Source organism: Clytia hemisphaerica, unplaced genomic scaffold (assembly GCF_902728285.1).
Source record: "Clytia hemisphaerica strain Z4C2 unplaced genomic scaffold, Clytia hemisphaerica genome assembly, whole genome shotgun sequence".
In the NCBI taxonomy this organism is placed as follows: Eukaryota; Metazoa; Cnidaria; class Hydrozoa; order Leptothecata; family Clytiidae; genus Clytia; species Clytia hemisphaerica.
This window is the reverse complement of record NW_027103758.1, coordinates 200,049-223,550: the sequence shown is the minus strand read 5'-3', so window position 1 is coordinate 223,550 and position 23,502 is coordinate 200,049. Positions and strand designations below refer to the sequence as shown.

The following is a 23,502-nucleotide window of genomic DNA, read 5'->3' as shown; positions in this document are numbered from 1 at the left end:
ATTGTAATGGTTTTAAAAAAAACGGAGTTGAAAATTTTCATTCTTGTTTTTATTTACCAGCTTTTTCTCCTGTTACCTCAAATAGAGACATTACATCCAGTTATTAGCCATATTATGTGGTGTACCAAACCAGGGCTAACTTACTATTACCTGAAGCATTCTAATTGACTTTTGAGAAAATATTTTGGTAAACATTATTCTCAAAATTGTTTTAAAATTAAATAAAAAAGATCACTTTTAAATTAAACACAACCATTTGGCTTTTTTTTAAGTCTTGTATATATTTTCAATCCATTGCTTATTTTCCAGATCAACATATTAAAGTAAATAAAAATTGATGCTGGTGTTTCCTTCAAAGTTTAGTCAACTGGTACGTACAGCCATGACAGAATCATCCATCGGTTCAGCTCTAGCAAGTGTTCGCAACAACATATCTAAAATCCATTCTGATTTTTGTAAAGTAAGTTATAAATTTTTATTCTCTCTTTGGTAGTTTTCAGTATTTTGTTGAGGGCTTTTAGACATCCAACTGTTTATAGAGTATGTTTTAGATGTTTAGATGATTTTAAGAATTTTGAGCCAAAAACTTAGATTGACATCCAGATAATTAGCTATGATTTTTTTGTAATTGTCAGTTTTAATAATTTATTTTGAAATGAATTTGAGCTTTGTCAGATTTTGCAAGTGTTTTCAGTCTAGTCAGGAAATTTCATTTTTCTTTTTGGTTTAGAAAATTTGAAGCCACGCAAGATCCAGAAGCCAGAGATCATGTTCTTGTCACAACACAGCGCAGAAAACATACCTTACGTCACAACCAAACATAACAGCCATGATAGTTTTTGGCTACTACCTGGTGTCAGTACCTCGCTTTTCTGTTTTGGATGTGCGATTGAAAACCTGGAGGATAAATCTGTATTGAATTACCGAAAGAAACATATTCTAACTGACTTGCTAGAGATTCTACTTACCAATAAGACTATATGGCAGCTTTTTGCAAGCAAAAATACAATCTATCGGCATGTGATTACTATTTTGCTCAATATCCTAATCGAGAACAGTGACAAGGAAATGGGGGAGTTAAGTTCAGAGCTATGTTTATTGATGACCAAGCGGACATCTCCTGAAAAGACTGCACCTCTTATCATGGATCAACTTTTAATCAAATCCAAAAGTCTCCCTAATCCAAGCTTCATGACTTTCTTGAAAACTCTCATTACCGCTGTACCGTCGGTTGTATTGAGTCTTTGTGACAACAAAGCCTTATTTGTAAATGAACTTCTCCAGTTTATATCAACCTGTAAAAATGATATGCATCAACTATCCTGGTCACTTCTCGCTTCTATACTAACTGCTGTTGTATCTGAACAAATACCATTATCTCAAAACGTTTTGAAACAAATTCTGAAAACAATTGTTGATTCTAACTCAACATCTATCACTACTGACATTGAAATCATGAAATGTTTACAACCTTACTTAAACATTAAGAGTGCTCAAACTTTATTACTTGAACACGAGTCTTCACATTTTACGACGGTATCGAATTCAGTTCTTGAGTTTATCAAGAAAATGTTACTGTGTAGCAGTGAGGAATGTAAACGGATTGCCATTTCATGTCTAACTGATATTGCCAGGATTGACGGTATCGACAGCTCGAATAACCAAGATGCAGAGTTTTCATCGCTTCTCAATTTCATCATACAAAAAGGGATAACTGAATATCTACTTGAACTTTTATCATCGTCTCAAAGTGCAGTCTTGTGCCAGCTGTTTCAATGTTTAGAGAAGTTGTCGCACTCAAAAAAATTTCATTCCCTTGGACACATGGTGTATGGATTCTCAGCTATTCTAAAAGCTGTTCACTCTACCGACGATCGAGCTTGCTGTATGCAAGGTTTAGTTTTGATCGATTTGATTCTTGAAGGGCGCTCTACCGAAGAAGTCAAAACAAATGTTACCGAATCGCAAATTGACGAACTTATTAACCTCGTTAAAAAATGTTTTACCTCAAGCGACGATAAAATCAAATCCAGTGCTTTCCGTTGCTTATGTACGTTCCTACAATCTTCAAAAACCATTTCATCAGCCAACCATGAAAAGATACTGAACTTATTTGAACTATCCTTCCAATACATGGAGCGAGAAATCTCAACATCACTTAATTCACAATTGAAGCAATACCAGATCGATCTTGTATCCTATACATACAAATCTGTCCTCATTCTATTGCATCACATCTCTAATAAAGAAATCACCAGCTCTGCAAGTTCAATCGATCAACAAAGTCAATCTGAACACACCAAGACCATAACAGACTTGTTATTTTTCATGTGTGATAAATACTTTATCCCCCAAGCAGTCTTGAAATTTCTACCTCGTCGGGATTTGAAATTCCAGGAAATCTTTTACCAAATGATTCTACACATCATGGAACTTGATGTAACCAAAGGAGAAATGCTTGCCAAGAAAATGTGCGAATCTTCTTTCATATCATTGGTCTACGATTTCAAAGTCGTTGCTGCTCGTTTATCCAATGATCCCAAATTAACATCAGTGCTTGGCAAACTACTCATGTATCTTTGTATGGCGATTGACAGATCAAATGTCCATCAATCGTTCGACGAGAATCTACTAAACAATATAACACATTTCAACACACCAATCCAGGAATGGAGACAACTTCTGGAGGACAACGATTCCACCGAAGACTACAAATCCAGCCAACGCACAGTACTTCTCATCCTTTTAGCATGTAGCCATATGGCTGGCTGTATATTAATTCCCCTACCCGTCTTGCAACCATTTCTCGAGAGAACAGCCATGAACCCTACTCTCCTTTTCTCATTCACGACATTGGGGAAACGATACTTTCTTTATCTATGTTGTCAAGTCGACATGTGTAATACGCAGCAATCGAGCCAATCGAATTCGACGTACCACAAACTGATATGGCAGATTTTCACCGATCAAAAAGAACATTTAGAACTGTTATTCCATAATTCGAACCTTTTTCTTGCTTGGTTACTTCGAATGAACATACCCAACAAGATATTCCAGTCGTTTATCGAAAGACACTTCGCCTCATCCGATCTCGATTCCTCAAATTTGACAACAGCTCTCGACCAATCAAGCACGTTATTCATTTTCGTTGAACGATCTATCAAACAGTTCAGCTCTTTCAACAATGAAACTGTCCAAACGAATCTTTCATGTTATTTAGAATCTCTATTGAGCAACAATATCGGCCATGAGAGATACGGCTACTTGAAACATCTCATCCATAAAGGTTTACTCTTTACTGAGGAATTCAATCACGTGGTCATTGCTGTTTTCATTAAACTTCTTAATACCATCTCCACTCATTCAGATTCCCAAATCTCTGACGAAGAACTCAAACTGTTCTGCCGTATCATCGAATACATCCGCGAAGACGCTGTTCCTACTCTTCTAATCGAAGCACTCAAATACAGTTATCTGATTTTGACCAGATCCATTAAACTGCAGGATATGAAACCAATATCAATCGCTGTAAAGAATAACACCATCTTTTCCACGTTTTCAAAGCTCTTCTTCAACAACGAAAAAGTTCTTCAAACATCAAAAACCACTCTCTTACTGGAACGTCTCTATTCATCGATCGTGTTGATGACATCCCAATTAATGCTATGTTCGCACATGTTCGCTACCAAACCTCCCAACCCAACGGTCGTCAACAAAACCTTACTCATTGAGCTGTTCTCTTGTACCAACTTGCCAATTTTACAGTTATCACTCACCAAATTTTGGAACTATATTTTCCAGTTAGGCGATCAAAACGATATGATTCGATTCCTCGATTCAGAAAACAATGAATGTAATCTATCGGAAAACGATTACCAATTACTGTTGATTATTCTAGAGAACATAGTAGGCCACCAGGAACCTCTCCTAGGCTACGGAGCTGTCTACTGTCTATTAAGTATGATCAAGAACTTACCTGTGACCAGAGATTACTTCTTTTCGTCACCCTGGACGCAAATACTGTACGATACACACTGCGATTCAACATCGGAAACCACCAACGCCTTAATGGTAACCCTTCACCATTTATCTGTTTATAATAAAGAGACTTCTCCGTTAAACAATGCTCAAAACGCTCTTGATTCACTTGCCAATACCACACAAATCATGGAAAAACCAGAATCTCAAAAACTTGGTGCAGAACTTGTGTTGGTACTTTTGAACTATGTTCGTGAGATCTTGGACCAATATCTTCATCAGATGGAGTACGATCATTTGAAGCGATTCAAAGGTGATTTGAAAAATCTGGATAAATTCTGGAAAAGTCGAGAAACACAGACATCATTAGAATTCATTGATATATTTGGTTTGTTTTTCTCCAGTGATGTACGTTCAATCGATGTTTCGAGCTCTATCATTGAGATGAGGAAATTGTTGGAAAAACGGATAACTGAAATTGATGATGATGAAACCGAATCGGATGATGGAGACTAATCCCGATTTCCCCGATTCTGGTTCAGGATTTATTTTTAATTTTCCTCCTTTTCAAACTGTTTGATAACTTTTGAGATCATTAACTATACCATCTATATCATCCTAAGGGTTTTTGATGCGCAAGCTAAAGCGGCGTTTGCGACGACGGGAACCGTCTAGTTATTTTCTAAAAGTTTGGAATTAACTTCAGAAAGCTAGTATTGAAAGAAATCTTTGCGGCTTTGCAGCTTTGTAGGTCGATGTTAAAGTATAAACGGGTCTTAAAATATTTTGCGTCTTTAGCCACAGTCCATTATGAGTCAATTTACTTTTTACTACAGTTATTTTTCAGTATTTTTCTTGGTATTTTTAACATTTTTTCAATAGTTTTTCATTGTTACGTTACCAGTTTGAACTTAATGAATGCGTTTCTTGAAAAGTAGATACACTGAGGAAAATTCTTATTTTCAGTTGAAGGCAGCAAGTTGTTTGTTGTAGGATTCGAATCCGTTGTAGAAAGAAACCTATAATCTTTAACGTTAAGATTTAAAAACCCTAGACTTTTTTCTATAGTCCTTACTTTTTCTTTCATTTAGTACGAATTTATTGATTATCAAAAGTTAGATTGTTCTATGTAATGTTTAATAAGATTTTAAAGTTTAAAAGCATTTAGAAACATTTAGAAACTCAACAAAAATCAACGTACTGTATCTCGTTGCTCACTGCTGCAACCTTTCTCTCTACTTCTAACTCTAATTTTGAAATTTTCGGTCCAAATCCCAACTCCGGTTTATATATACGACTTTAAAATTAAACACTTTATACCTGAGTGTAGGATTGCTCTCAATTTTTCCTTTTTAAGTTTTGGCCAGAGAGAATAATTGAACCTCCTGCTAGAATTAAATCATAAATTGATTTTAAACTTGATTTTTTCAAGTAAATTCAATGAATTTTCTGAAAAGTGTTTATCTATCCTTTAGAACAATAGATTTTGCTATTTTTGAAAACAACTTTTCACTTTTTTTAGCAATCTCTATTGTTGGTTAAACTGGTTACAGTATTAATGGCTGTTCTTTTAGAGTACTGGAATTGAGTCAAAGGAGAACTACCTTGTTTGATAGCTGTCAGCAAAACAACTTTTCACTTTTTTAGCAACCTCTATTGCTGGTTAAACTGGTTACAATAATATTAATGGCTGTTTTTTTAGAATGTTGGTCTTGAGTCAAAAGAGTTACCATGTTTGATTGCTGTCAGCAAAACAAAACCATCGACAATGATTGAAGATGCACATGCTAATGGTCAAAGAGATTTCGGTGAGAACTATGTATGTTTTATTATATATTGTGTGCAGTGACTATAGAGGGTCAGTATTTTAAATTCTCAGATTCAGCTGAGCTAAAATCTTACAATCTATATCTGTTTATACATTTTTTTAATAAGCAACCGATTTACTAAGGGTCCAGCCTTGAAGCTGAGCATGAACTGGGAAAGCAACCAAAAATGTACATGAAAAAGAGGCATTTTCAGCATTACCTTATTGGCCCTTTTTACGCCACGAGCCCAAAAATAACGGCAATAAGGGCCGATAAGGTATTTGGCATCAAAATGTGTACCGATGGTATTTGAATACCTAATTTGAGGCGGTATTTTGGACATAAAACGAGCCAAAAGCCAAAAGTTTTGAAGTTGATTGACATTTTTAGCTTAAAACTCATAAGCAATTTCTTGGCTGAAATCCGGAAAATCCTTAGCAACTCCAGCCCTGAGCCGAAAATTGGGATTGCTTGTAAAAAAAGGTGTATATCTTAAAAAATTTGTGGCAGCCTTTAGACTTTGCCTGATTATGTGATCCTTTGGTGTATATGGGTTGCTTTTCATGTTTCGGAAATTCAAAAATTTGGGCCATTGAGCCTCTGGTACAACTGGACAAATACTGAATATGCGCCAAGTTCGGTGCGCACGTTCGACGATTCATTTCTAGTCATTTTAAAATAATGGTCGTTTTACTTGTGTTAATGGGTAATTATAATGAAAACTGTTTTAAAGCATTACTAAAGCCTGCTTATTCTTTAACCCAGCAAAATTAGTATTTAAAAATAGTGATTCGAGAATTTCGGATTTTTTGTTTTTTAAATTTCGAAACTTTTTTATTCTTCAATACCATAGGTACAAGAATTAATTGAAACTTTTTTATTCTTCAATACCATCAGGGGGTGAAAATAGAAGGGACCCTTACACTGCTTTTTTCCGGTCAAGTGTATGTAACCCCCATTGTTTGAGTTGATAATGTTATTGTTCTATAAACAGCCAATCAAAAGCCAAGAAGAAAATAAATAAGCCAATCAGCGAGCAGGGATAAATTTTTCAAAATGGTAGATTTCACTTTCGTTTTCAGTTAGGCGGCTTATGGATCTGAGCAAATCTGAGCACTATAAGAAAAATAAACAGATTTAGCAAAGAAGAAGCTGAGGAATCATGGGCGGATCTAGGATTTTGAGGGTACCATGCAAAAACTATACCTTTTTATCAGGTTTACATTAAAATTTTAGTCGGAATTAGTATGAAAAGTGTGTCCTTTGCTTTCTCTCATAAAAACCATTAATTTTCAGTACAGTAATTTAAACAAAATCGTTCTTTTCTCTGTATAATATAATAACAAGACCAAATAAAAGAGAAACCATATAAAATAAAATATTGCAAACAGCAAAAGAGCAAAACAAATTTGAGAGTTTTATCTATTACTGTACTTTGTATAACAAGAAAAGTGTGTAAAGAGGGCAGTATAGAGTGAGAAAGATCTTCTTTCAAATTTGTTTTTTTTAAATATTTGAAGTCATAAAATATTTTCCATGAATTACATTTTAAAGATATTACATATATACCTACAAATATATTACAAACAATCCCACCAAATAGAAATTCTTGTTGATACAAAAAAATATTTTGTCTGTTTTGAAATTTATTTTGCAATCTTGAATTCCAAGAGTTCCATACAAAAAAATGTCATTTAACTGTAAATCCCATGTTGTAATTTGATCAGTGTCCATTAGGCTCAATCTCGCTGTCTCAGTCCACAGTGGGATTGAATTGTATGCAAAGTTTTACGACTACGCAAATGAAAATAATATAATACACATCCTGAATTCAAAACTAGGGGTGGAGAATTCATACCGTGATTGACTGCAATAATCTTGAGGACCCTCATATTGTTTTTTGTATATGTAATTTTTTTATGAACTTCAGAATTCAGTTCTATAAAAACATCCATTATTGGCATTAATTTTCAAGCCAGCACATAAATAATGTCTTCTGCAACCTCATCCTTGAAGCATGACCTTTGATGTGTTTGTACCCTTCGTGTATCCTATTTGCTATTAAACATCGAGCTGTCAGTAAAGTGTTCAACGAAGCCAAGACCAAAACCAAAACAAAGCTAAGTGAGCAACTATCAAAAGAAATCTCCTGATGGTCAACCTCCTGGTTGTTGTTGGGGTTTCGATTATGTACTACTTGCTCATTTTCTCCATAGCATTGTTCTTGAAACTGATAGAATTCCAGATAAAAAACCCAACGCTTCTTTCAACTCTTCTGGCAGTATGCTGATGTGAGTGTTATTGTTTTCCATTTCCAAATTATAAACATATAATTTCCATAAAAAAATCTGATCTTGTTGTTTCACAACTAAAGTCAGGTCGATATTTGATGACTCCCTCTCCCTGACCCTGACGAAGGAGTGATTTTCCAAATGAGGAACATACAAAAAACCAAATTTCTCTGCAGCCTCTCTGATGTGGTTGATTGAGAATTTTCTTATTTCAGAAACTGAATAATTATTTGCTAAACTAAACAGTTCTCAATTGTGTGGTTGTCAAACAAAACCATTGACTGAATTTGATAGTCTTTTTTGTGGTCCATTTTTCTCAATTTTTTCACACAATTACAGCACAAGTATTCAGGATCCTTGGACTTTTCATCATCAGCAATATCATAATCAAATAAAGTTTTAATTTTAATTTTAAATTCTGAGATGTGTTTAGCATTTCTATAGTTTGCTTGATATTTAATCTTTGATGCACAAAGTCTGCAAATCTTATCGAGTATTTCATAATGATTCTCCATCGATCCCAGAGATTCTAACACAATTCAAAAATTAAACGACCATGAAACAAACAACGACATTTTAAAGGATAAGCCACTTTCAAGGCTGCACCACGACATATTACTCTGCTTTCCAGCTAGATTCTGGTTTCTTGATCTAATTTTTGCTTTATTATTACACGTGATCGTGTTATAATAGAGTGGGGAAAAGATCGGGAGAAAATAAAAACCACGTGATAATCAAAATTAGAAGATACGCAACGTTGTCTGAAAACAGAAATAAAATGGCTGACAACATGACATTTGATAGTGACTTCAACTACCATGAGGTTTAAGCTAAGGTCTTTTGAGGTCTCAAAAAAGGCAAAAATCCTTTGGTACCAATCGAAAGAGGAATAAATTTGGCATCTATATCTTAAAGGGTTTTAAAATTGGTGTTGATCTTGTTGAGATATTAAGCTCTAAAGTCACTTCAAAATTATCTCTGTTTTTAGCTAACCTTCGTTTACTACTTGTTCAATGAAGCATGACGAGTGAAAAGCTTTATGGCTTAGAGAACAAGAGTATATAAGAAGCTTGTGTGCAAAAAGACAGGATCTAAAAGCATGTATTTCTCGAGAAATCAACCGATATTTGAGGGAGGGAAATTTCAAAATTCATCAAATCGGCCGCCATTTTTAATTTGTTCGGGTTATAGACATAAGATACCATTGAAACCCGCGAAATAATAGCCAAAACAAAAGAAAATGTCACTTTAAATTTTGCGCAAGCGTCCCTTCTATTTTCACCCCCTGATACCATAGGTACAAGAATTAATTTCGAAACTTTTTTATTCTTCAATACCATAGGTACAAGAATTAATTTCGAAACTTTTTTATTCTTCAATACCATAGGTACAAGAATTAATTTCGAAACTTTTTTATTCTTCAATACCATAGGTACAAGAATTAATTTCGAAACTTTTTTATGTATTCTTCAATACCATAGGTACAAGAATTAATTTCGAAACTTTTTTATTCTTCAATACCATAGGTACAAGAATTAATTTCGAAACTTTTTTATTCTTCAATACCATAGGTACAAGAATTAATTTCGAAACTTTTTTATTCTTCAATACCATAGGTACAAGAATTAATTTCGAAACTTTTTTATTCTTCAATACCATAGGTACAAGAATTAATTACGAAACTTTTTTATTCTTCAATACCATAGGTACAAAAATTAATTTCGAAACTTTTTTATTCTTCAATACCATAGGTACAAGAATTATATTTCGGAACTTTTTTATTCTTCAATACCATAGGTACAAGAATTAATTTCGAAACTTTTTTATTCTCCAATACCATAGGTACAAGAATTATATTTCGGAACTTTTTTATTCTTCAATACCATAGTTACAAGAATTAATTTCGAAACTTTTTTATTCTTCAATACCATAGGCACAAGAATTAATTTCGAAACTTTTTTATTCTTCAATACCATAGGTACAAGAATTAATTTCGAAACTTTTTTATTCTTCAATACCATAGGTACAAGAATTATATTTCGGAACTTTTTTATTCTTCAATACCATAGGTACAAGAATTAATTACGAAACTTTTTTATTCTTCAATACCATAGGTACAAGAATTAATTTCGAAACTTTTTTATTCTTCAATACCATAGGTACAAGAATTATATTTCGGAACTTTTTTATTCTTCAATACCATAGGTACAAGAATTAATTTCGAAACTTTTTTATTCTTCAATACCATAGGTACAAGAATTAATTTCGAAACTTTTTTATTCTTCAATACCATAGGTACAAGAATTATATTTCGGAACTTTTTTATTCTTCAATACCATAGGTACAAGAATTAATTTCGAAACTTTTTTATTCTTCAATACCATAGGTACAAGAATTAATTTCGAAACTTTTTTATTCTTCAATACCATAGGTACAAGAATTAATTTCGAAACTTTTTTATTCTTCAATACCATAGGTACAAGAATTAATTTCGAAACTTTTTTATTCTTCAATACCATAGGTACAAGAATTAATTTCGAAACTTTTTTATTCTTCAATACCATAGGTACAAGAATTAATTTCGAAACTTTTTTATTCTTCAATACCATAGGTACAAGAATTATATTTCGGAACTTTTTTATTCTTCAATACCATAGGTACAAGAATTAATTACGAAACTTTTTTATTCTTCAATACCATAGGTACAAGAATTAATTTCGAAACTTTTTTATTCTTCAATACCATAGGTACAAGAATTAATTTCGAAACTTTTTTATTCTTCAATACCATAGGTACAAGAATTAATTTCGAAACTTTTTGGACCTACCGCGGGAGGTCCTTTAATTTGACCGTTGTCCGTTCGTCTGTTACAAGCTTTTCTCGGGATTGGCTCATTATTTTTTTGGACCTACCTCCGGGTGCCCCGGTGGAGGTCCTATAAATTAACCCATGTCCGTTCGTTCGTTCGTTCGTTCGTTTGTTCGTTCGTCCGTCCGTCTGTTACCAGCTTTTCTCAGGATTGGCTCATTAGTTTTTTTTGATTTTTGGCACAATGATGCAAAATGGTAATGCCCAAAATGTGACGGAGCCCGATTTTCGAAAAAAAATCATTTCCGGCCGAAAATGCCGGAAATATGCCGGAAAAACCGGTTTTTTGGCATTTTCTCAAGATTTCATCATTAGTTTTTTCTGATTTTTTGCAAAAAGATGCGTATTAGCAATGCTCAAAACTTGGCCGAGTCCAATTTTTGAGAAAAAATCTTTTCCGGTCGAAAATGCCGGAAATATGCCGGAAATCGCCATTTTTGCAGATTTTCAACGGACTTTTTCCTTACATTTCGTTGTTTTTTCACACAAAAACATTATTAATAGCAATGCCCACCATGAAGCATGGTTCAATCGTCAAAAGAACTGAGTTTTGAAGCCGGAACTTTCTAAAAATCGCCGGAGCAGCCCATTTTCGCCGGAAAAACGGTATTTCTTGATTTTCTCGAGCTGTACTTTATATTTTTTTTATGAAATTTTGCACACTGATGCAAAATGATAATACCTAAAATGTGACGGAGCCCGATTTTCGAAAAACATTTTTTTCCGGCCGAAAAAGCCGGAAATATGCCGGAAATACTGTTATTTTGGTATTTTCTCGAGATTTTATCATTAGATTTTTTGCACAAAGATGCGTATTAACAATGCTCAAAACATGGCCGAGTCCGATTTTTGAGAAAAAATTTTTTCCGGCGGAAAATGCCTGAAATATGCCAGAAATCGCCGTTTTCTGGGTTTTCATTGGGCTTTTTCCTTTTAAATGGTTGTTTTTTTCATTCAAACACATTATTAACAGCAATGCCCACCATCAAGCATGTTTCAATTGTCAATAAAATTGAATTTTGAAGACAGAACTATTTAAAAATCTCCGGAACAACCTATTTTCGTTGGAAAGACAGTATTTCTTGAATTTCTCTAGCTGTACTTTATATTTTTTTATGAAATTTTTCACACTCATGCAAAAAATGTGACGGAGCTCGATTTTCGAAAAACATTTTTTTCCGGCCGAAAATTCCGGAAATACGCCGGAAAAACCGGTTTTTTGACATTTCCTCGAATTTTCATCTTTTGTTTTTTCTGATTTTTTGCAGAGAGATGCGTATTTGCAATGCTCAAAACATGGCCGAGTTCGATTTTTGAGAAAAATTTCTTTTGGTGGAAAATGCCGGAAATCGCCGTTTTTGCAGATTTTCGTTGGATTTTTTCCTTATATTTCCAATTTTTTTCACACAAAAACATTATTGATAACAATGCTCACCATTAAGCATGATTCAATTGTCAATAAAACTGATTTTTGCGACCAGAACTTTCTATTTATTTTTTCCTTACAACCCTTTCCTCTCCCCCCATCAACAATCAATGATGAATTTATTGCGTTATGCATTTTCGCTAAACGCTATATTTTCTGACTGATTTTTTCATTTTTCTCCTCGCATTGCTATCTAACTTTCATCATCAGGTAGGTCCATTCAGCATCTAGCTTGTTTTAATTTTTTGCATAATGATACAAAATAGCAATGCCTGAAAAGTGACGGAGCCCGATTTTTGAAAAAAAATTTGGGGGAGCAAATTTGGGCCAAAAACTACCTAAAAATAAAGTTTTTTGGACTTTATGCAAAATTGCTTCATTAGTTTTTCCTGATTTTTGGCAGAAAGATAGAGTGTAAGGTACCCTAAAATGTGGCTGAAGTAATTTTTCTCGGAAATTTTTTTTTCGTTTTCAAATACGGATTTTCGAAAAATTTGGGCCAAAAACCACCTAAAAATAAGGTTTTTTGAACTTAGTGCAAAATTGCTTCATTAGTTTTTCCTGATTTTTGGCAGAAAGATAGAGTGCAAGGTACCCTAAAATGTGGCTGAAATAATTTTTCTCGGAAAATTTTTTTTCGTCGTAAAATACGGATTTTCGTTTTTTGGGGAAATTCCCTTTTACCATTTTCCTGTTAGCAGCTTTTCTCGGGATTGGCTTATTAGTTTTTTTTATTTTTTTGCACAAGGATATGAAATAGCAATGCCTAAAAAGTGACGGAGCCCGATTTTTTAAAAAAAATTTTTGGGGGCAAATTTGGGCCAAAAACTACCTAAAAATAAGGTTTTTTGGACTTTGTGCAATATTGCTTCATTAGTTTTTCCTGATTTTTTGGACAAAGATGAAGGGCAAGGTTCTCTAAAACGTGACTGAAGTAGTTTTTTTCGGAAAATTTATTTTGGTCGTAAAAATCGGATTTTCTTATTTGGGGAAATTCCCTTTTGCCATATTTAGGGAAAATGAGCATTTCTCGAGATTGGCTTGGTATTTGTTTCTTATTTTTTGTATAGTGATATAAAATGGTAATATGTAATGGTAATTTGGGTAGAAAAGTGCCTAATGTTTGTTTTTTTGACTTTTTTGACTAATTCGAGCTCTGATACTCACGGTAATCTATTCAAGCTGCTCACTACACTTTCTTATTCCCTTGCTATTTGTCCTATTTTTTTCTGATTTTGATCAACAGGTAGGTCCATTCAGCATGTTGCTTGTTTATTCTTCAATACCATAGGTACAAGAATTAATTTCGAAACTTTTTTATTCTTCAATACCATAGGTACAAGAATTAATTGAAAAAGCAAATGAATTCAACGTAAGTGTCTGTAAATTTTCATTTAGTTTAATCTTGTGTAATCTCGCTTTAGCCCCTTAACGTTGATGTGACGCCTTAGAATATTCTAAAACAGCGGACTATGCTTTGTCTTTGGTACACTTTGTTTCAAGACGTTCTTTTATACTCTTATAGCTTCTGTTGTTTGAGCAAACACTGTACTGTATTTTATAAACATTCCTTTTTTGTGTATTTTGCAGAATAAAGATGGTTATGGAGATATCAGGTGGCATTTCATTGGAAAACTTCAGCGAAATAAAGTCAACAATTTGTTAGGTAAGCATCCTTGAAACATTAAATTTAGCGACGGCTACATTTGCTTGTTTTTTGGTAAATTCGTTAATAAAAATGTTTTGTTCTTGATTCGTTTGTCAACCCTTGGGTTAAAAGGATTGGGCTTCGTTTTACCGTGATTGCTTGGCGTCAAATATATAAAAAAGGTTACATCAGGAGAAAGTTTGATTAGAATCATTTTCACTTTCAGGGGCACCAAACTTGGAATGTATCCAGACAGTCGAAAGTATCAAGCTAGCCACAGCCATCAACAGTTCGTGTCAGAAGAAATTGCAACCAGACGCTAAACTCAAAGTGTTTGCTCAAGTCAACAGTAGTGGTGAAGAAGGTATGAAGAAAAAACATCTAATAACAACTTTTCACTATTGCACAAATGGACACAGGGAAAAGACGAATAAATCATCCGGTTGGAACGTGGATGATTTTCCTACCCGAGTGAAATTCTGCATGTTCCAAGGAATGAAATGCATTTTATACACCTAGTTGATTCACTTTCTACTGTGGAAAAATTCTACTGTACTCGTAGACTGCATTCACTATTGGACTTGTGCTACCATAATACCTCTTTAAAAGAATGTCAGACTTAAATATTCAATCATTTTGATTCAAACATTTTACGTTATTTTCGGACTTTTCTTGAAAATCTTGGATAACAAAAAAGACTTCAGTGGTCTACGAGTGAACTACAGTACTTGATACTCCTTGAAAAAGGAGGTCAACTAAATCTTTTCAACTTTCGTTTTTAAGCAAAATCTGGTTGTGAACCGAGCGAATGTTCAGAGCTGGTACGTCACATCATAACCCAATGTGATTGTCTTCATTTCGAAGGTCTAATGACAATCGGATCTTTCTCGCATGATTATTCAGCGGGACCGAATCCTGATTTCGAGGTAAGTTTTCTTTTCGACTTTTGCATCAGTAAAGTCAGCCTCATTCAATTAGAGTTTCTACCTTGACGATACCGTTAAAATTGCCATTCGCTACTATCAAGGATATTCCTGGTATGTAAGTAAGTCTGCGACCGTATTCGGAGGCGACACGAAGGCTCCTCTTTCGATAGCTATCCACCCGAAGGTAGGGGAGGGCGCCACTATTGCTGAGCATCAAGCATAGAGGGCTCATGTAGGATTTTGGGGAATCTTTGGTATGACCTGGCTGAGGGTTGAACCCACAACCTTGTGCATCGTAGCCGGATGTCCTATTACTGCACTACGGATGATAAGATAGATACAAGTTAAGTTTCTGACTAGAAGTTACAGGTACCGTTAAGTCTCTACAGGGTGTCCGAAAAGTGTGGTACAAAATTTTAATTTTTTATCTATTCAAACCCAGGTTATATTATCAGATTGATTTTTCTGGATAAAAACTATATATAATGAAGGAAGGTAAAAACTCTTCTTCATGAATATTGGTTTCTTTTGACTAAATAACTAAAAGTGTAAGAACTTTATCTTTCCAGTGTTTGGTACGGTGTCGTGATCAATTGGAAAGTGACTTAGAACTAAAAAAAGAAGACATCAAATTGAGTATGGGAATGTCAAATGATTACCAACAAGCTGTAAGTCTCGTTCTTTCTCTCAGCGTGATCGTCTACAATCGGCGCCGAAATATTTGGCACAAAAGGGGAATTCCATCAAAACTTTAAAACCGCAAATGACTTTTAAGCGATTTGAAGTACAGCTCGGAAGTAGAGTTTTAACATCAGACTTATAACTTGGGACCTTAGGATCTCAGGATCTAAAAGCTCAAAAATGTTCCAATATGGCTGAGAACATAGCCTGGAAGGCACGTGACCCTTCCAAAATCGAAATATTCAATGAAAGAAAGTGGAAGTATTGAAATTGCGATTCTCGCCCGTGCTTTAAATTCTGAATCACGTTAAAATACCCTAATTTGCTAATATATTTCGGTGCTGATTGTAGTCTGACTCGCCGTCCTATGCCGTCTTTGTCCATAAGAAGATTGTTTATGCAAGTTGTCTGTACGCAAACCATGTTCTACGGCTAATTTCAAAATTCATTGCCGTAGAGGGGCTGTTGTCATTGTCTTTTGTCACTTGAGATTTTTCAAACCGACCGATGGAGTGCGGGTGAGAGAGAGGAGACGACGAGAGAAGTGTTGATATTTACAAATCCTACTTCATCGCAGAGGTCGGAGACTGGGAATTTTTTTTATCAAACAGACAATGCGCACAGAGTGTACTACGAAACGATAAACGTGAGATACACTCTGGTACAGAGTACTTTGCAAGGGGATGAGAGCTGCTTTTCTTTCTTTTGAAAAAAATACTGGCACTGTAGCTGCTCAAAATTTTTCAAATTTTCATCTAAAAGAAAGAAACTGGCACTGAATCTGTAGCACTCGTTAATAAATTACTTCTTTCATTTTAGATTTTAGCTGGTGCGACAACTGTCCGCGTTGGAAGTACTATTTTCGGACAAAGAGAAGTTAAGAAATGATCATTCATTGTATTAAAATCGTTTGTTGGATTTGTATGTTGGGGTCTTATGGTCACTCTAAACTTAAGTCAAAATGTTGTACTTTTTGGAGTTTCGAAGATCTCTTTTTCGGGGACTGTATAAAGATATTATACTCTGCTGATAATATTGTTTCTAGTCGAATGGTACAGTTTTTGGGTGAAAATTAATAGCAGCTTTTCTTAAACTTTGTAAACCCAAATAGAGTATACTAAATGTCCTGGTTTTACATGGTTTTACTGGGTATCTTTTACGTAAAAACCTGTCCATTAATTTTGAGTGGTTGGGCTTGAAATGACTTTTCTTTAAAGTGAGCGCATTTTATGTTTTGAAAATTAACTTTGTTACTAATTCGATTTTTTGAAATCACTCAATAGAATGAATGTTATGTCACAGATGATCATAGAATCGCTTAGAATAGATAAAGTTTTTTTTTAAGACGGTACCCCAAAGCGTCCGCTTGCTCAGTTCCGGAAATATTGCTAGTCAAAGATGATTCGGTATTTCGTCAAGTAACCAGCTGGCACACAACGTTGTTTATACGTTCATCTAACGTTATATAGACGTAGTGAACGTTAAATAAACGTTGAAACAACGTTGTGTGCTAACTGGGTAAAGAAACAGTTGATTCGTGATCTTATTTTATATTTGTTTGAAATCTTTGATTCTTTAGCGTTAATCATATCGAGTTCTATAAAGATATTTTCAGTTATTCATAGAATATTGTTAAATTTATATAGAGTATATTAAATTTTGTAAAAATTTAAGTGTAAAAATAAAAAGTTGAATCTATAAAACTCACATATGATGCTACAATTGTCCGAATCTTTGGTACTTACACAAGGGCGGTTGTAGGAGGTTGAGAAATGAACTTTAATAATTACGTATTTTTGATTTGGTTGAATTGTTTGAACTTTTACAAAAAATTGGCAGATGAATATATCTATTATCAAAAAATATAACCAAAATTGGCTAAAAGAATTTTCAAAAAATGGTCTAATTTCGCTGAAATTTTGCACATTTTGATTTTTGAGTGCATTCATGGCGTTTTGACAATTGCTGAGTTCCAAGAAGTAGTACTTTTTCATTGGCCTTGACAAAAGGATCATGTCATTTAATCTTCTAGCGTATTATATAAGATCATAGTAATTGAATTTTTAGGATTTTCTTTTGTTTTATTTTCAGCAAAAAAAGAAATGAATAATAATAAATTGAATGAATGGTAAATGGCTGCAACATCAAAAGCCGGCAAGCCGGCATAACAGCAGGTATGTTATTAATCCTCGAATTACCTTTTTAATTTGATCGTGATTGAGCTATTCCGTTCTATTTTCCACTCATATCACAAAGGGCAATTGGTCTTGGCTGTCATGAACAGTGTATAGCGTACGATAATGTTACAATTCCTAATTATACATATGATAGACTGTTTGCAAGCATTGTGAAACGTACTTCTCTTTGTCGTTCTCAAAGTTGCGTCCAGACTTACTATCGGATAGGCCTTGAGTAAAGGTCTCGAAGCTAGTTAGACCCGAATCATGGACTCATGGACTAGACGTTATAAAAAACCCCGGTCTGGCAAGGTATTGTTTTAGCTTTTTTTTCAATTTTCTTTTGTTACAAACAAAAGACGATGTTCAATTTTCCTTTGTTACAAACAAAAGAAGTTGCGATTTGCATACTTTTTTATCACGTTACCAAAATCTTACTCAGAAAATCTGCCGTATACTATCACATGATCAAAAATTTTGCAAAATAGATCGATTTTGGTATGTAAGCTACATCTTTTAACAATAAAAAGAGACAAAAGCCTTCCAGAACAGTGTTGTTATAATGAATATGACTAAACCCTCAGTCTCTTCCCGAACTATGTCGGAAGTACATACCGAGTATGAGTATTTTGACAGAGAGAACTTTTTTAACTGCCGCTTTCCGAAAGCCAGCAAAATGCTAATAAATATTAGTACAAAACTTTTCGCCTTCGACTTGTTTTTGTTGGTAGTAGCGTTACCAACTTCTTTGATTATATCCGTTTGAATCGTTGAGCTGGAACCGGGAAATGAAATAAACAATGATCATGTTTCAGATTTTTTTTTTGGTGAAGCTAATACTGTTCAAAATGCTACCATTTTTATATACACGTGCTTACAAACCAAACTCGTTCCCAAACTGCAAGGAAAGTAGTTTCCATTTTACAGTAATTCCTTCTGACTTGAAAAGGTTCGTCCACTCCTTCCCCCTGTATTGCTTTTTTTATGGAACAGCCCATTTCTCTTGTAGAAAAGAAAGCAATTCTTCATAAAAATTTGAAACCATTATCAAGGTGATAATATCCCTTGAGGTTTTAAGTATTACGTCCCTCGAGGACTCTAACCCTGGCAATATTTTAAAAATATGTTAAGCGTTGCTCGTAACATAATTTATGAAAAGGTTTACGCTTTTTAGTTCGTAACCCAAAAAGTGGTTTTTAGGGCATTATTTTAGTTTTGTCCACCTGGTAACTTGCACCAACGATGTAAAAATAATAAAAACATAATATAAAATAAAATCAAAAAATATTAATGACATTTTGCATCGTAAAAAGTGCAATTAAATAAAAACTTGCTTCATTTGCAACCTTCTATTGGACAGAATCGATCACGTGATGTATATTTTTCCAAAATTTGGGTTAGAAAAAGTGTATTTTCCTATAGGCAGCCTCACAGAAGGAATTTTTTAATTAGATATTATTGTTCTATAAACATTCATCTGTTTATTTTGTATCAGGCAACCTTCATGCACTTTTCATACGTGAGATATCGCATTTCAAATCACACATATATTTTTCAGATAACAGCATTTTATGAGCGTTTATTTATCCAGATGAAGATTAAGTGGTATCAGGCCGATCCGTAGTCAATTTGTCTAAAGATTGGTACCTTTATCTTTTGGAAAAAATTCTGAAATTTGCAGTAAATAACAATTCAAATTTTCTATCAATTCAGTGGATGTCAAAAAGTGTGTCAAAATCTAGCTAAAAGCATAACACGCACTGCACATAGAGCTTTTTAATAGAGTGCTCATTTCAATAGGAAAACAATGGTTGTTCTCTTGGGAGAAGTGCCTTCTAGAGGTAGTTGGTTATCTATTATTTTTACATCGTTGCTTGCACAGAGTCCACCTTTTTAGCATTTTAGAATTTGTTCGGTTGCGTAAACAAAAAACACTTCTGAGACTGTTCGATTAATTTTCTTAATTCGGATATGCTAAAACTGGAAATGGACAGATACCCGAATTAGAGACTTTGACCCTTTAGGATCAGGGGGGCTCTTAGATAAGAACAAATAAATAGTGAAGTAATTTTTTTGAATTCATGTCATATTATTTTTAATTGTGTGCAAAACATTATACATAGTGCTACGAAAACTTCATTTATCGAATATTGTACGATTTTACAAACGAAACGAAAAATCTATCCTTCCAATTCTTGGCAAGCAGCGACGAGAGCTGTATTAAAGTTACTTTTCTCTGTTCCTTTCATCGTTCTAAAGACATGTGTTTCTTCGGCACTTTTGACATAATTAGCAATAGCATGATGGTTGATACTGGGTATAAAATGCTTTAAGTAGGTGATGCATTTGTAAGCCCTCTGCGTTGAACAGATTGTCCAGAATTTTCTCATGTTGGAATCTTGAACTTCTTCATCCTCAACACTTTTCAATGTTAATGCTTCTAGTGCTTTGAATTCAGCCTCGTTTTCGTCCTCTGTAGTCTCGAATTCATCTTGAATTTCATCCTCATCTGAGTCAAGGAAATCTTCTAACTCTTCATCAATTGCGTTCATATCTTGGTCTTCCATTTCGTCGCCAAACCAACCACCGAACCAACCACCAGTTTTCTCTTCGCCCATGTAAACGGCTCTATTGGACAGATAAATGCAATTCAATAGCTTAATCAGTGATAGTGTACACCCCTATGCCACACACCCACAGACCCACTGGAAACTAAGTAACAAATTTCGTCCCCGCTGGGAAAATACCCTTAAATTTCATCCCCACTGGAAAATCGACTTTGATTTCATCCCCAATCGAAATTCCATGTTTAAAATTGCACTCCAAAACAATCCCCCCTGGGTTTTTAACTTTTGAACAATAGAATTTCTATCCCCGTTAGAATTTCAATAGGAATTTTTATCCCCACTGAGGAAAAAAGTTCCACTGGGGCTGTGAGACAGAGATGTTCGTATTGTAGACAAAAGAAAAATATTTGACACCAAACAAGATAAAGAATCATTGCATCAAGTCTTGGTACGCCTACCTTGAATGATGACGCCATCCGAATTCATGTCCTGGATTTCGAGCAACAATATCACCCATGTAAACAAAACGTAATTTGCGATATGTGGAGATCAAAGAATCATGTAGGTTGGCATATGTTTGTTCGCCTGTTCTTGGTTGACCAAAAGTAATCAAACTTGATTGAGGATTCGCCCACATCGATCCCTGAGAAGTAAAGACATAAAGGTGTGAAGGCTACTTAGGCTATATAGAATGGAAGATGCGATTAATAGAAATTCACCAAACTCAGTTACACCAGAATGCAAAGTTTAGCCTGAAGTACAATCATGGACAAAGTTGGACAAAATATCTGAAACAAAGGGGACTTCCCGGCGAAATTTTTAACACCACAAATGATTTTTAAGCGCCTTAAGCTACAGTTGGAAAGTAGAGACAAGATTTAAATCTCATAAATAAACAAAACGTTTACTTCTTGAACATCAAGGCTAGGGTCTGAAAAATATATCATTTGCCAAAAAGTGTTTTGTCTAATTCCTTTTTCAAGTCAACAATATATCAGAGAACAAATTTGGAAAGTACTTCAATGTCGTTTTTATTAAACTCACTTGATACAATTGTGTTCCATTGAGAGCCATAATCGAAGCCATAGCACCACCAAGAGAATGACCAGTAATAATATATTTCTTTGATGGATCCGTGATATAAGGTCTTAAACCGTACGAAACAAGCTCAAAAGCTTCCCAGAAGAATTTCAGGATTTTAACGTCTTGATTTCCGTACCGAACAACGGTTTTCCTTTGAAACACGCTTCCACCTTCGATGAGAAGTTGCGCTCCACTGTAAAAATGAGGTTTAAATTCATCTTCGGTAGGCATAGGAATAGAATTTAACAAAAATTTTGAAAGAATCTAAAATAAATCAAGATTTTGTTACTTTCGCTCATATCTAAGACAAGATTCATCGGGAGTGATGCATTGAGAATGACAGCAGACCTCAAAAGAAGTAATTATTATTTCCGCAATTAAATTGTTGAGTTTGTCTTTTTTTTGGCACAACGGACCAAATTTGGTTCTTAATTTGAACCTAAATTGTGATTTGGAATTCAATCAATAGAAATAACTCTACCAAAAACAGATCTTGAAGAGGTGGCAAACGAACTTGTCACACTTACCCATCAGTGCCTCTATAGATGATCATTCTGGTGTTCCCATGGTCAGCCACTAAAACTCTTATTCCAGCATCAGTGTGTAAATTTTCATGAATTTTCTTGACAACTGTGAAAGGAGTTTGGTTGATAGTTGATCCTTCGACCACATTGTCATTGTAAACTTCTTGGGATGCTCGGACTGCATGCAAAATGTCTTTTTGTGTGATGGCGTTGCCAAGGGTTCTGAGAAAAAAGAAATACGGGGTACATAAGACATAAGACAAATTTGTATAAAGTGATCATATGGACATTCTTTTACCAGAACTGTCCAAATTCAATACCATCTTTTAACTGTTGAAATTGCCATAGCGAAAAGAGCCAAGCTTTTAGACAATCAAGAATTAGGCTGTCTATTGAACTCATCCCGATGGACTTTGTTGGGAGGCAAAGTATTGGGCTTTTTAAGTATGAAACGTTCCGGCGAAGAATGTATCAGAAGAAAAGGTTAAAAGAAAAACGTCCCGGAAAGTATAATGAAAAGGATATTTCAATCAAGATTCTTCCAACGAAATGAGTGACTTACGGGCATGTTGTTGCATCAACCACAACGTTCACAGCACAGATCAAGAAAATGGCTGTTCTTAACATGATTTCAGTTTGTACTTCTCCAAGCTTGTAACGTCTTAACTACAACTGAATGCTGTACCAACTAATGCACATGTACCAATTTTTAAAGACAAAACTGAACAAAAAGAAATTAGACAGTTAAGATTTAATTAAACCTCACGGGAGACGTGAAGATTACATCCTACGGGAATAGAGATGGTTCGATTGAGATAACATCGATGGAAATAAATTCCTATGGGAATTAAGATGTCAAATCACAGCTTTTGTTATGTAAAAGTAGATTATTTATCGTTTAATTCTCCACGCCAACCTGCAGATAATTGTATTAATTGATAATTCGGGACGGACTCATAAAAGTCTCCACGAGGGAGTATCAAAACTTCAAAATTAGGAATATGGATACAACCATTGATTCCCAAGCCCGAAGGGCTAGACTCAAGACTCCTGGATGGGAAATGAATTGAAATGAATTATTTCTAATCCAGAACGCCCGCGCGTGTTTTTTACACAAACGCTCTGGATTGAAAGTAAAATCTATTGTTAGATTGATTGATTGAAGATGCAGTCCTCAAAAACAAAGGAGCCCCTAGATACAATCCGCCGTGATGATTACGGCGCGTTCTAGGCGCGTTCTGGATTGGAAATAAGTGGCTTCACTTTTTCTTGCCTGGGAAATCTTAGAGATTCTCCTCTAGCTCTCCAGGCTTTAAACTCATAATGGAAACAACTACGAATTTGTTTTTACATTGCTATTGGATTTTATCAAATGGATAGCCTGGATATTCTAACCTGAGATCAGATTGTGAATGTTTTCTGCACACCACGCTGATGCTCTAAAGGGATGCGTGAAAACATAATTTCTAAGCGCCTTCAGAGATTTACCGTGCGCGTAAAAAAATTATGAACAGCTGTTATCAGG

At 34.6% G+C, this 23,502-nt stretch overlaps 2 protein-coding genes across 3 annotated transcripts; one reads left to right on the top strand and one right to left on the bottom strand.

The window, feature by feature from the left end:
* The first annotated feature begins 313 nt into the window (after nucleotides 1-313).
* On the top strand, nucleotides 314-17,333 carry LOC136805536 (pyridoxal phosphate homeostasis protein-like). 2 transcript variants are annotated; one of them, XM_067062106.1, is made up of 8 exons: nucleotides 314-460; nucleotides 5,681-5,797; nucleotides 13,708-13,743; nucleotides 13,962-14,037; nucleotides 14,246-14,383; nucleotides 14,803-14,945; nucleotides 15,515-15,613; nucleotides 16,446-17,333. In XM_067062106.1, exons 1-8 carry the CDS (start codon nucleotides 338-340, stop codon nucleotides 16,512-16,514), a joined length of 801 nt encoding a protein of 266 aa, XP_066918207.1. In that variant the 5' UTR covers nucleotides 314-337; the 3' UTR covers nucleotides 16,515-17,333. The 2 variants fall into 2 exon arrangements, with proteins under 2 accessions (XP_066918207.1, XP_066918206.1); XM_067062105.1 differs by lacking the exons at nucleotides 5,681-5,797; nucleotides 13,708-13,743; nucleotides 13,962-14,037; ... (2 more) ...; nucleotides 15,515-15,613; nucleotides 16,446-17,333 and adding an exon at nucleotides 731-4,896.
* Nucleotides 17,334-19,870: 2,537 nt separating this feature from the next.
* LOC136805535 (uncharacterized) lies at nucleotides 19,871-22,698 on the bottom strand. The gene is made up of 5 exons (XM_067062104.1): nucleotides 22,540-22,698; nucleotides 21,981-22,199; nucleotides 21,415-21,646; nucleotides 20,829-21,013; nucleotides 19,871-20,431 (listed from the first exon to the last, which is right to left on the bottom strand). Exons 1-5 carry the CDS (start codon nucleotides 22,602-22,604, stop codon nucleotides 19,984-19,986), a joined length of 1,149 nt encoding a protein of 382 aa, XP_066918205.1. The 5' UTR covers nucleotides 22,605-22,698; the 3' UTR covers nucleotides 19,871-19,983.
* Between the last annotated feature and the right edge of the window lie 804 nt (nucleotides 22,699-23,502).

Bases quoted from the DNA above. Each gene is read 5' to 3' on its own strand.
- LOC136805536 (XM_067062105.1), top strand. From the start codon at position 769: ATGTTCTTGTCACAACACAGCGCAGAAAACATACCTTACGTCACAACC.
- LOC136805535 (XM_067062104.1), bottom strand. From the start codon at position 22,604: ATGTTAAGAACAGCCATTTTCTTGATCTGTGCTGTGAACGTTGTGGTT. The intron at 21,014-21,414 runs GTGAGTTTAATA...TTTACTTCTCAG, and splicing joins ATGGAACACAATTGTATCAA to GGATCGATGTGGGCGAATCC. The intron at 20,432-20,828 runs GTAGGCGTACCA...TCTGTCCAATAG, and splicing joins GGATGGCGTCATCATTCAAG to AGCCGTTTACATGGGCGAAG.